At 38.3% G+C, this 13,914-nt stretch overlaps 1 protein-coding gene across 1 annotated transcript in view; it reads right to left on the bottom strand.

Moving 5' to 3' along the window:
* Positions 1 to 208: 208 nt before the first annotated feature.
* RFX6 (regulatory factor X6) overlaps positions 209 to 13,914 on the bottom strand; it is a 39,030-nt gene continuing 25,324 nt past the window's right edge. The window contains exons 11-19 of the mRNA XM_052781345.1: positions 13,128 to 13,287; positions 11,488 to 11,632; positions 10,100 to 10,209; positions 7,944 to 8,061; positions 6,726 to 6,848; positions 5,146 to 5,355; positions 4,100 to 4,609; positions 2,879 to 3,097; positions 209 to 1,702 (exon numbers count right to left, since the gene is read on the bottom strand). Coding sequence (XP_052637305.1) covers positions 1,536 to 1,702; positions 2,879 to 3,097; positions 4,100 to 4,609; positions 5,146 to 5,355; positions 6,726 to 6,848; positions 7,944 to 8,061; positions 10,100 to 10,209; positions 11,488 to 11,632; positions 13,128 to 13,287 — 1,762 coding nt within the window. The 3' untranslated portion in view covers positions 209 to 1,535. The remainder of the gene's footprint in view (positions 1,703 to 2,878; positions 3,098 to 4,099; positions 4,610 to 5,145; positions 5,356 to 6,725; positions 6,849 to 7,943; positions 8,062 to 10,099; positions 10,210 to 11,487; positions 11,633 to 13,127; positions 13,288 to 13,914) is intronic.

The following is a 13,914-nucleotide window of genomic DNA, read 5'->3' as shown; positions in this document are numbered from 1 at the left end:
AAATATTTGTTTGAACAGCCTGTATTACCACTACATGTCATTGGGAATTCTTACGGAAACCAAAACTTTCTTGCAGCATTTTGGCATTTTTGGTGACAGCGTAAGACTTCACCCTGAATTAGGAAGCAATTGAGCTGAAGCCTTCTACACCTGAATTACTGAACTATGGTGTCTCATTTCTGCATCAAGTATTTCATATCAGGAATTATTCATGACCTAGCCCAGTCAATGTTCCTTATTACTTTTCTGCTGCAGTCAGACTTCTCATGATAGAAAACACTAAAGGATTAGAAACAAAAACTTCATCATGGTATCATCCATTTTCTTCCACCAAAAATACCCTACTATCTAATTCCACAATACCCAGCATATATTCAACGGATTGAGTGGGAATATGGACCTCAAATAACATCTGAATCAGATGTTGGGACAATCTGATTATAAAATAATACCTGTTATTTCATGAATGTGTAGCAAGAAGCTTGTTTTGTAAGTGTGCTCTCTTCTCTGTCCTCTTTAATATCATTAGTGGATATTCTTCACCTGGCTTCTCCAGAAACATACATAAATGCATGTCTGTACACAGAGTATCATGGCACTTGTAAAATACTTTTTTATTAAAATAGCTGATCTGGTTACAATATTTTTAAATCATCTTTACTACTTTTGGTCTCAGTATACACAGTTGCCCCAAGAGAGTTGATGGACATCTTTTTGTGGATTTTCACCAGTAGAAATTTTGGGCTCATACCAAAAGTAATTTTGAAATCCCATGACATTTTGTGGCATAGTTTCATTTGTTTCATTTATCCAGCTACAGTAGCAGACTACTGCAGTTAGTTAGCTTATGATATTTGCATGTTTTGTTGGTTTTATTTCAAGAGAAGGTGGTTTATTTCAAAAGAAAAAAAATTCCCCACAATATGTTTTATTTATTTCCTGAGGACTTTAACTTACATAAGTAGGCACTAAACATTTGAAATTGACTTTCCAGAGCACAAAAGTAAAAAACTTAAGAATTTGGCTTAGTTTCATTTCAAACAGTAAAAATTGACCTTGTAAACATTTCCATAGGAGGTAGGATACATACATTTGACAATCTGTCAAATAAGAGAAAGTAAACAGTTACTCTGTGGTCCTAATAAATAATGAGCAACACAGGCATTAAATAAACATTTTTATACAAAACGATGTAAGTGAAAGACTAAAATAGCATTTTTAATAAATTAGGAATAGATGTAATAATTTCTTTACAACTTAATCTTGCTTGCAAGAATCACTGGCTCTTTCTGCTCACCTTGAATTTCTGACTGAAAAGCTGTAATGGTGAGAACAATCCTGAGTGATTCACAAGCAGGACCCAATCTGAATGTAGCTATTTTTTGTGTGTGGAGGGCTGCTAATATCTCTAAAACGGCTCCTTTAACACCTATATGTAATATTTTTTTATTCCACCAACTTGAAGGGGGGTGTCATCATAGCCTTAATGTCTGGATTTGGAAAGTAAGCTTAAGGCACTGACATGTCTCTCCCAGTTAGGTTCCTCCAGCAGCTGCTCCCATGAAGACAGTGTTGATTGGTGGTAAAGATGACACCATCTCTCTGCTTGGCGGGCCATGGGACTCCAGATTTTCCTGAGAAGGGAACTGACTAGATGTTCCATACATACACTGGGAAGAAGATGTGGTTTGCATGTTTGAAGCTGTGGGAAAAAAAGGTTACCATCATTGAAGTTTTCTATCTATTGAATTTAACAAAAACCACAATCTAATTTCATCTGATGGAAACCCTTACCTACCAGGCACACCATCTGAAGGACTGAAATGTCAACACTTCTATAATTCACTCAATTTACCTATACTTGTATAATTTTTCTTCAGTGGCTCCTCACGCCATCAGGGAATAGGTCAAAACCCATATATAAGTGAACTCTGCTAAAAATCCAACTATGGGCCTGAAGTTTACAGCTTGCATATGAGCCATCTTCTATGAAAATTGTGCAAAGCTATTTACGTGCGCTGTGTTTGCCTTCCCCTATCTTGCACCATTCGGGTCCATATTCACTGGTGGTACCACTGCCACCACCTGGCACGTATCAACATAGAATACAGAAGATACTTGATGGGTACAGTCCCTGCATGGTGGTACTGGGTTTTTTTCCCCCTCTTTAGCGTCCTTTAAAGAAAGGAGCACTGAATTCTTGCAGAGCCTTAATGGGGCAAGTAATGTCTGATCTTCTGTGCAAGGTTAACAGGTAAGTAGTAGGAAGAGGTAATATTGTGAAGAAACAAATGGTGCCCTGGTTTATATCTTCCATGCAACCCTTTCTGGAATCCGAGACTAAACGCTGCTGCCATTTGTTTAATGCATATACCAAAGCAAACTCTTTGGGGTTAGGTAATTTCACCTAAAATTCACTGTCAGTGGGAGCTTTGCCTAATACACACAGTTGTTGAAGCACAGGACAGGAAGGGACTATACCACAGGAAGTATATATCTAGACAACCCTGACCCCAGGGTTCGTTTAATCTGCTTGACAGTGAGGATCCTTAAGAGCCCTTAGAAGAGCCCAGTTCGTTATTAGCTCACTTAATAGTTAGAAAGTGTTTCCTAATACAGATTTTTCTGCAGTTCAGGCCAGTCATTCCACTGCTCATGGACAATGGATCATAGACTTCCTTAAGGGGGTGAAGAGTTATTAAACCCACTGTCCTGCAACTTTAAGGAAAACACATCTTATGATACATCCTAGGTACTGAGCTGTTTTATCTCTACATTGCATCTCATATACTACATATGTGAGCTACAGTTTAATACTCAGCGCTTGTTAGGATGCTAAAAAGTTCATAGCTTTTCCTCAGTCATTGGCTATACTTACGCATAGGAGTCCGACAGACAATTGAAGGTGAGGACTCTGTGTAGTATGAGCCTGTTTGTTTTCTTCCACTGTCATCCAAGATATTCAGTGGATCATGTATATCATTGTACGATGGTAATGATCGAATGCTGCTTACACTGCTGATTACAGAAACATGTTGATCCACCATTGTTCCAAGTCTGTGAGATTCTGGATAATTTATATTGTTTCCATAATATCCTATTGACAAGAGATTGGAAAAAAGCAGAGTGAAACTACTGTTGAAGAGAAAGGGTAGGGTAGGAGCTTGTGATAACCTGGGACAAAAGGTAATTGTTACCAGCTGAGTCGCTTAAGAATAAGATCATTTATGTACACATACAGCCTAGTAACATTAGTAACATTAGTAACATATGCAGTGACAGACCCAGAAGAGGGGTGGTAACGAGGGAGCAAAAAGATCCTAAGAGTGCAGTCATGGCTTCAGTACAGAATTGCCCTTCCATTCTAAGTTCAGAATCAAACAGTAGCCTGCAATCAGTGACCGTAAGAGACACCATGGGGACTCCTATCCACAGTTCAGTCCTCCCTTCTGAAGCACACAATCAGGGAAAGTATATGTGGAAAGAAAATCTGCATGATAATATATACTGCATATACAAATCCATATAAAAGCAACATTTCCACTGTCTCCTCCAGAACAGGGAGGTGGGTTTGCTGACTATATCTCTAAAGCAGACTGTGGCAATAACTTTACGTTCAAAGTACGAGAAATATTAAGTCTCGAAGTCTCAAACTAATGCTAATGCACATTTTTATAATTCGTTTCACCATCCTGACCCTGTGACTAGAATGGTCCATTATGCTGATCCCAGAGGTAAGCTACCTTATGCCTGCTGTATTTCATAGCACATGTTTTGGGGGTTTTTCAAGAGATTGTTAAATCACAAGGTCATCCTGGTTTTCCTTCCTTTGTGCAAGACATGGCAATGGTGCCAAAGGAAGATTAGCACAGGTGCAGCAGATGCATTTGAGGTCAACTGAGGATTCATCAGAGGAAAATAAATCCTTAAGTAGCTTGTTAAGCTGCTTCACAATCTCTGTGTGTCATCAGAGAAGTGGAAAACAGGAAGGTATAAGTAAGAGCTGAAAAACATCTTCCATGGAAAAAAGCACAGAAAAAGCAGTCTACTCCAGCAAGGAAAGAGAAACAGAATGGGAAAAGAAAATATATATTAATACCATTGGAAGCATTAGCAGGATATGCTGCTCCTGGGCACGTAGACACTGAGTTGCTCAAGAAATTGAAACTCCCAGTATTCAGAAACTGCATATTGTGTGTGTCCTGAGACATGGATGAGGGACCATAGCTGGAAGGGGATCTGGCATTGTATGGAGACACAGCACAACTGTTGCTGAAGTAGTCCCTGGAGAACTGCTGTTCACTCAAGGCATTGAATCGGCTGTGCTCTGCTCTGTGGTGGTATACTCCTGAAGTGGAATGGGCCTGAGTTCTGAACATAGCCTGGTAATTGGAATTGTTTCCATAGTAATTCTGATTAGTTTGTGACAAAGTCTGATATAGGGGTTCTGAGTAGGAAGAGCACTGTGAATGCGTGGATAACACTGGACCTACACTTGGAGGTCTCACAGCCATTGGCCCCTGGTTGATAACACTTCCTCGGCTGACCATGGCTGGTGAAATGGGTGGAGTCATCAGGTGACCAGTGCTTTGAGACAGCTCCATCTGACCTGGAATAAATAAGCATTAGCTGTGATTAGCGTTCATCCTGCAGTACTGCTGAATAGAGAGGATCTCTTAAGACACTAACCCTCTAGCAAAGTGTACATTACCATTTGAAACCTTTACAAAGGATACGCATTGGCCCCTACCTATGCAACACACCTTCTTTAATCCATGGCTTCGGGCTATAAAGCTTCCCACTTTCATTCTCCACCTTGGAGGCTGCCACATTCACTGGGAAATTCCAGCAGTTACAAGCTTCATGTGCTCCAGGTGCTACCGTTCTTTCTCTCCTCACAAGAACCTCACCAAGCCAAGAGGTATAGGCCAGTTTTACCATTGTTCCAAGAGGATCTATTACTGGCAGGGCTCTACAATTGCCACCTTCCGTAAATCAGCCCAGAGGGTGAGCTCATGAAATGTTACTTACTAGAGGTCTTTATAAATGCATATATGGTCATTGCTCCTCCTACAGCAATGTGTTACTGTGGACTGAAAGACTAACAAGCAAATAAGAGAAAGAGAAACTAGAACTGATACATACCTGTCAGCTGCATATTGTCACCATCTCCTGTGGCAAAGGTGTTCAGGCCAGAAGGTACACTGCTGGGCTGGCTAGCTGACAAGGACACGTAGGTTTGCTCTGCTAGACACTCATTTTTGACTGAAGTGTCACTGGGCAGAGGAGCAGCTTTGTTACGATTTGCTAGGAAGCAAGAGCTTGGTGATGCAGTAAAGGTGGCTTTGCTTGCATCTGGAAGAGTAAGTGAAAACTCTTGGTGGCTGTTATGTATGCTCATTGCACATAAATTCGCCACTAGTATATAGACAGCATATGAGCATCTTTGGTTGCTTATTTGTGAAGCCTCCGTATTTTGCATGTAGCCAATGAATACAAATATTGTTATAGTCTTAATCTTCCCAGTGGAACTGTTTGTATCATATTCCCTCATCACAGATCTACAGAGTATCAGCTCCTTACTGAAGTCATCATAGTGAAGGTATGAATCAGATTTATTCCCTTGAAGTAAATGTCAGCAATGAAGTCAAATAAATTGCACTAAGAGTGAATGAGGCTCATGACACTTCATCTTAAAGAATTAACAATGGGAATTTTAGAATGCTTGAACGCTATTTTCATACTGATATCTAGAGAAAAGCATTTGTTATACTCAATAGTTCTTCAGTTTTCTGCAGACTACTGATAAAGTCAGTGAAGTTTTGCTATTCTTCAGTGGAAACCACGACTACCTTACGGTTTCAAGTACTTCACCTAAGTATCCAAGGATAAGGCAACTGCTACATAGGACAAGTTTTTTCCTGAAGGCTAAATTAAAAGAAAAAGCACAGCATCTACTGTCAGACAAATTCCATGCAAGTTTCTTGCAGCAAAGTGCAGATTTAGAGTAACAACAACCCAAAAGTTAAAGATTGATTGCTGGTGCTAATGTTAATAAAAAATAATTCAGCAGAACCCAGTCAAGTTTCACTGGATTTTTAGGGATTAATTTGGACCAGAATTTAATCCAAATCAATTTTCATTCATTTTATAGCAAAGAACCTGGAGCATATGACTTCAAACTGTCTAACCCTGAAGAAGCCTAGTAGATGGAAAATGTTAAGGATACTGTTTTAAATTAATTTTGTTTCTCTTCCACGTAGTAATACTTCAGCCAGATGATAAATAGGGCTCCAAACTTGTGTTCCAACCTTGCAGGGATATTTGCATTTTGGTAACATTTAATACATTCCTAGTTCAAGGTGTAATTACCTATTTAAGCTTTGGCAGAAAAACTGGATTAGGAATTCCTGCCCTTCTGCTACTTACACCTCTTTTCACACTTCAGCTTGTGGCCCTTCAGATGTACCTACAAGTGTTTGTTGCATCCAAGATCATTTCAGTGATCCAGTGTACTCACATTCCCACAAAACGTTATTAAGTGAACTATGGTAGGAAGGTAGGAATGAATTGCTGTGTGAATGGTCACAAGCTTTTCAGTTGAATTTGACAATGTTGCATATAAGTACACCTTCAAGAGAAGACAGTAAGCTGCTTCTGTTTAAACAAGTACATCAATTTCTAAAAATACAAGAGTACATTCAAAAGAACCAAGCTCTAGTTACCTAAATTCTTCATGTATTTGTCCAGTAGATTCTGGAGTTCTTGTTCTTTGTCATTGTTGAACTGTGTCTCCATGGCGAGCAGGATGTACTCATCTAGTAGCATGCGGATCAAATGAAAAGAACCTTTTGGAGGAGAAAGAGAGAGAGTAGCTGAGTTATCTTTGTGACCATCTCTCACCACTCTACAAGAAGCGAGTGAAACAAATAAATAATTGTGGACTTTAAATGACCTGGCAAGACCAACAAGGAATAGTGCCTAACTTCTAGCTCTAATCTCTCTTTGCACTGGCCCACCTAGCTCAATTGTTTACTGTCCTGTAGGCTATTTGACCACTAATTACATCAAAGAAAAATAGTGATGAAAGTGAGACATGCTTTATACTTAAAGAGGGCACACAGTGGAGCTAGATAAGGCTGAAGTCTGCTAGAATGCCTCTGCTCTATTTCTGTTTGCCTTGTGCTAAATAACCAGACAATAACTGGTGAAGTCTTTGACCTTATTTCAAAGATATATCACATTAAAAATGTGTCTCTCCTTACAGCCATTTCAAATACCCTCTGAATTTTAGATAACAATGTACCTATGACTAAAATTAGGAAAATATGTACTAGACTTAAAATGAGTTTCACTTGCTCTACCATCTTCTTTTTTATAAAAGGTTTCCTGAGAATCCCCCAAAATGTAAACCTTTCTAAAGATGGACACATGAACCTTAATTTTTAAAAACCATAAACACTGTTGAATTGACTGTCTGCTGATCCCAGAATTAAATGAGTTGTGATCTGCCTAATTCCTTTTGCTGTTATGAAAAGATACCATGCACAAGAACTTCTATACAGCAGTAATTTTTTACCAAACCGATCCACATGTAAAACTAATAATTTAAATCTTGTCTCCTATACTGAGATATAGAGTTACACTTCCATTGCTATACCAAAATAAACAGAGCTTCTCGGTCTTAAATGGCAAAGCAGTATCAAACAGCAATTCGAAAGAAAAATACCTTTTAAAAATGAACATGTGACACAGGTCACCAACAAAATATTGCTAGCATTTAATGTGAAATGTTAGTTTGAAAAACATGTTACACAGCATTCAGGGCTTTGATCAAAGAATCTTTAGACTAGGACAGGTTCCTCTGCTCAGAAAATGGTGGAAAGCTGGTAAGTGCTAGCACATATGTAGAAAATATTAGTGTTTTTACAAAGCCCAGGTACCAAAACTTGACGCATTGTTTAGAGTTAGGTTATGCATCACTCGAGCACCGAAAAAACTCCATTTGAGAAGGAAGTCTTGAGCTCTCTTCTTTAATGACCTCCCATTTTGCTTGCTTGCCTGAAAGAGAATAGTAAAATACTGTTAAGTATGCTAACTTGCTTTCTGCACACAGGAGAGAAGAAAGGAGAACTGAATATGCTTGAGAGTTCAAGGAGTCCTTGACTCAAGCTGATGTGGCAGGGTGGATTGAGCTGCCTGATTCAAACTGTCTTCATAATGTGTGTCCTAAAGTGATAAAGAAGAGCAGCATTCACTTTTTTCAGTGCAACCAGACTAGAGCTCTGTCAATGTTAGATGAAGCAAACTGCTTACTGCTTGGGCTCTGCTGTGCCCTGAAGGTATATAAATTACCTCATATTCTAGTATTAGAGGTGCCAAATTGTTCTGTAAATATACAGGTGTACAGGGCAGAAAGAAAAAAACCCCACCTTCTGGCACTATGTTAATCCACATAAACAGGGAACAGAAATTAATCTTTGTACTTTAATGTAATCTGTATAATACTGGCCAGACTTTCTCTTACAAAATAGTATGTTTACTATTGTAACATTGACACTTTTAATGCTGCTCATTTCATACTGTCACTTTGCTCTGGCAGTGATTTTTGTGTGGTAACGTATGCCCTGTTGCTTTCTCAAATGGCAAGCAGAAAGAAGCTGTTGTGTGAGTTTGACAGTAACCACACTTTAGCATGAACAGAAGGCAGACAGCAATGGAAGGATTACATGTTCTGTAAATTATTAGCTTCTGCTTAGTTGACCCAGCCTCATATCAGGACTTGTTGGTATTTCTTACCCTTAACTACAGGAAAACAATGCTAGGAACCATACCTGTGAACTTTAATAATACAGTATCACATAGTAGATGCTGAATGGGAGAGTGCTTCACCCTTTTTGCCTGGCTTGTTTATGAGGAACTGTCTTCTGAAATTGTGGAATCAATTTTAGACCATAATCATTTGGTTCTAAAATAAGTTGTGACTGCTTCAGTGGGAGTTTTGTGTCTAGGTAAGTGTGTATGAGGACTTGCTTTGGCTCTGTTGCCCTGAATCATCCAAACTCCTCACTGTGCTGCTCACATATGACAGCACATGTTAGGAAACTCAGAGTGCTTTAAAAAAAAAGAAATTATCACTGTCTCCATTGAAATTTGGGAAAACAGGTAAAGAAAGGAAAAACGACATGCCCATGGTTATTCTGTAAGTGGCAGAGTCACTATTCTGCAAGCCAGTGAAAGCTAACTGCACTGTCTCCTCTTCTTGCATCCATTCATATCAAGATGCTCCCTAAAATGATGGATAAGATATTGCATTTCCAGATAGAACAAGACCTGATGAGAAGACCAGTGTTGAGCTACTAGCAAGCAACATGCAACATTTTATTCTGCCAGTTTACACTCATTAGAGTCACTAATTGGGTAAATATCTCTTACTGGAGCTATAACTCAGAACTCAATTATTTTGTTCTGAGCTATAGCGTAATCATTCCTGTATAACTACATGTATATAAAATACTTGTGATTATAAAGCATCTTGTAAATAGGAGGGGATCCCATCAAAACAATCAATTACTGCGTTAAGCACCTTATAAAGCTACAAAACTGTATCTCTGTATCTTCCATCCTGCTCTATAGAAATCCTTCTACAGGTTAGCTACTTCTGAATCCATCTGCTACATTAACTTATACCACAGAGAGTACCATCCGAATACTATGGAAGAAAGAATTGCTTCTCTAAGGAACAACTTTTGCTCACCTTACTCACTGAGCAATACCCCTGTGATTCTGCATGCACAGATAAGGTGGATGGGTTTCTTTCATGTACTGTTTATGACAGTGCTGACTAATGTTTTAGTTAAGATACTTTGTAAGTTTGTCACACACATAAGATTGTTCAACAGCACTCAGCATGATTAATTAGAATTAACGGCACTGGAACCTTTCATACCAAATGAAGAACTCCCCTGTTACAATAAGCAGATGGAAGCAGAGATGAATCCCATGTGGGAAACCAATGGGACTGCATAAGTAAGGGACTGTGTAAGGAGTAAGGGGAATAGGGTTTGGTCTTGAATCAGGCAGAACATTTGAAAGGTACCTTGATAACCCTTTGCTCAACCACAGTATCCAACCATTCAATAAATGATTCCACAGTGGCATTCTTCTTTAGAAGGTCCTTCAGTTCTTGGAACACTGTAATAGAGTCATCTACCATGTAAAAAGGAGAACATATCATTGCATGCTATTCTGAATGTGAGAAAAAGCCACTCACCAGCCATATGACAATATTGTAGCATGGAAAGGAAAAGCAAAGAATTAGAGCAGTGAAGAAACAAGCAATTCCCCAGCAAAGCAAGCAGACACACATCCATCACACATATATATTTTAATTACTTAAGCATTACAATGACACAGGTTATAAGACAATGAAGTTTTACAAGAAAATAAAAGCAAAAAAAATTTCTGATCTTTTTCATTCCTTTTAAGATTCAGCCTTGAAAACCTTTCTATTAATAAGTTTAGTAGTAAAGGTTTATCTGTAATGTGGCAGATTTGTATACTGTCTTAGGTTTCCCTTATATTTTACAAGTTTCTCACAATATAACATAAAGCTAACTTCCTCAATTCCCATTTTCAAAAAAAGTGCCTGAATGACCAGTTATTTCTCTTCTCCTTTTCTTTTTTTAACTAGTATGAAAGAAGACAAAGAACAATATGGAAAACAGGTACACAAAAAGTAGGAAATGGGCAACTCAAATGAAAATGTGAATAGGATTGTGAACCATTAAAGAGAACAAAGTTTTATGATCAAAGTAACAATATTTAGAGGACGACACATTGCTGTTCTTTCCAGCTCTCCAAACTCTGATCAACATGATTCCTATGACAAAAGTTACTTTTTTAATAGAGAAAATGGCTATATCTTTTTTTTTCAACAACAGGTATGTATATGAAAATTAACACCCTCAAAATTTGTGCGTGACTCCACTCTATTCTATGTAGGAAAACAGCTGTTACCCTTTGTAGAAAATTATGTATTTTTTTAAAGATCAACTTTCAGCAAAAAAAAAATCTATTCACACCACAAAAAAAAGTAAATTAGCTCAAATAGCCATTAAATTAAGCCATAATAATACAGAATTTTTGAGACATCTTTCAAGAATTTATCTGTGCTAGTATCCCCATATTATTAGGACAAAACTTCAAAAGAGATTTTATTACACTTAGCAACTGACATGTAAATGATTTTTTCATCAACCATTTAAAGTCATCTAGCTGGGATGACTTCCCAGCACAAGCTTCTGTTCTTGTAGGACATGCTAAGGCAAACAACTGGTTTTCTTAAGCTACTGAAATTAACATTGAGCTAGGCTAGAGAATGCAGTGCCTACATGTGCCTTTTCTCAGTCCATCTCCAAGTAGACTAGTGTGGCATGGAATGAGTGAATTACTTTTAAGGATACAAATATATCACCATGGACTTACATTCACTGTAGACCTCCCCATCAGAGTCTGTGCTCCCTGAGACTGCAAGGAGTGCCTGAGAGCCAATACTATTCAAATCAACTTTTTCAATATCCGACACCATGGAATTTACCACATGCTGATCAAAAAGGGCTGGCCGAGCAATCTGTAAGAGAAGGCAAGGTAAAATGCTGAGACCCTGTCGTGGTTTATCCCCAGCCGGCAACTGAGCACCACACAGCTGTTCATTCACTCCTGCGCCCCCCCGCCCCGTGGCATGGGGGAGAGAACTGGAAATGTAAAAGTAAGAAAACTCATGGGTTGAGATAAAAACAGTTTAATAATTAAAAAAGAGAAATTATGATGATGATGATGATAATAATAATAATAAGGAAAAGGGAAAAAAATAAGAGAGAAAAATACAACCCAAGAAAGAAAAATTATGTAAACGAAAACAACTGCTCATCACCAACAACTGATGCCCAGCCAGTCCCCAAGCAGCAGCCCCCCTGCCAACCTTCACCCTAGTTTTATTGCTGAGCATGACGTCATATGGTATGGAATATCCCTGCAGTCAGTCATATGGTATGGAATATCCCTTTAGTCAGTTGGGGTCAGCTGTCCCAACTCTGTCCCTCACCAACTTTTTATGCACATCCAACCTACTTGCTGGCAGGGTAGTGTGAGAAGCAGAAAAGGCCTTGACTCTGTGTAAGCACTGCTCAGCAATAACTAAAACATCCCCGTATTATCAACACTGTTTTCAGCACAAATGCAAAACATAGCCCCATACTAGCTACTATGAAGAAAATTAATTCTATCCCAGCCAAAACCAGCACAGACCCACACCTGGGGGTCATCTGAGTTAACTCCTCAGAGAAGAATCATATTCCGTTTAATTTTCTTATCATGGCTGGGCTTTCCGTAGATCAGGTGAGATAATGTTTCCCTTCCATTAGACTTCTTCTAACGCTCTTCTAATGTGCCTTCCTATCAGATAATCTTCACAATGTCAGCCATGTGCTACTTCTGTCTTAATATTTATGAAAGAGAAAACTAAGTCAAGATGGCTATATGGTGCATCTACAGTTATTCATGAGGACTATGACCTCAAAGCCCAAGCTGTTAGCACTTAAGTTATCTGAAAGGCATTGTGTCCTTTTGTATAATCTACCAAACCATCACATGATGGTGCCTCCTAATTGCAGATACCTGTACCCGGCTAACACAGGCTTGGAGCCTCAGCTACCTGTCACTCATATGCTCTCCTTTCAGTCAAAACTCAAAAAGAAATAAGCCTACTAAAGGACATAATGGACAAGACAGTGAACCTTTGCTAGGCAAGAAGGATTATCTGTTATTTTCCAATTTGGAACTAAACCAAATACCCATATATTTCACTTCATCACGTGATTGCCAAAAGTTCCCATGATAGTAGTTCATTATAACCATTGTCTTTTCTCTCTTTCCTACTACAAAAGTTTTAAGTTTTGGTCAGATCTATTTATGGCTGCTTCCTTCTTGATGGTTAAAAGTACAAGATGTAAGTCTTCCATGGCTGATGTTGAACCTTAAAAAAATAATTCATTATATTTCATAGCCAGCAAGGTGCACTGAATGTAACTGACAATTTTTTTGATGTATAGTGTTATTCTGTTTACCTGGGCTAGGTGTAGGAATGACGTCTGTCGTTTCAGGGAGGAAATAAATCTTCGTGCAATAGGCAGTTTCTTTTCCGTCAGGTTTTCTGGTAGATTTTCCAAAGAGGAAACAACCCACTGTTCCCAGTTTTTTGCAAAATTTCTTATATCTGCCAGTAAACTATAGGAAAATAATGCGGTTTAGAGAAGCATCAATAAAAATTGTCTTGCATTAGTTTAAATAATTGGGTTTCAACCTATGATTAACAGACTCCTGGACATATCTGTGAATTACTCCTCAGGTGTCACCAAAAAGAAACAGGAAATGACCAATCATCAAAGTGCTAAAATTGACTACATATTGGTCTGTACCTCCTCTGAGAAAAACTGTAAGCCATCTGCCAATTAAAATAGGTTGAAAAACACTAGCTTTAAGAATAAACCATAAGAAATCCAAGAACCATTAGAGGTACCTGAAGCTAAAGGCCTTAGTCAGACATAAAACCCCAAACAAGATGCCCTTCAAGGGAAAGGAAAGTTAAAAAGATTCAGAGACAATTTACAGTAATCCTCTTATTAATGTCTTGTTGAAAAAATGTTTAGATATTATGGCGATGCATAGGATACAAACCTCAAAAGTACTCTGAAAAAAAGGTAACAATTATTTTTCCTTAAACAACATGAGTACATTTGTTTCCTTTTTGATCTTCTAGGGCTTTAGTGTAGAAGAAACCTATCTCAAAATACCCAACAAGCCAGTAAAATGGAACATTAAAATACTGTGTAGTATTTTAGGGCTGTTCTATAG

This window comes from Harpia harpyja, chromosome 3, assembly GCF_026419915.1.
Source record: "Harpia harpyja isolate bHarHar1 chromosome 3, bHarHar1 primary haplotype, whole genome shotgun sequence".
Lineage (NCBI taxonomy): Eukaryota > Metazoa > Chordata > Aves > Accipitriformes > Accipitridae > Harpia > Harpia harpyja.
Note: the sequence above shows the minus strand (reverse complement) of the source record. Positions and strands in the feature narration are given on the sequence as shown.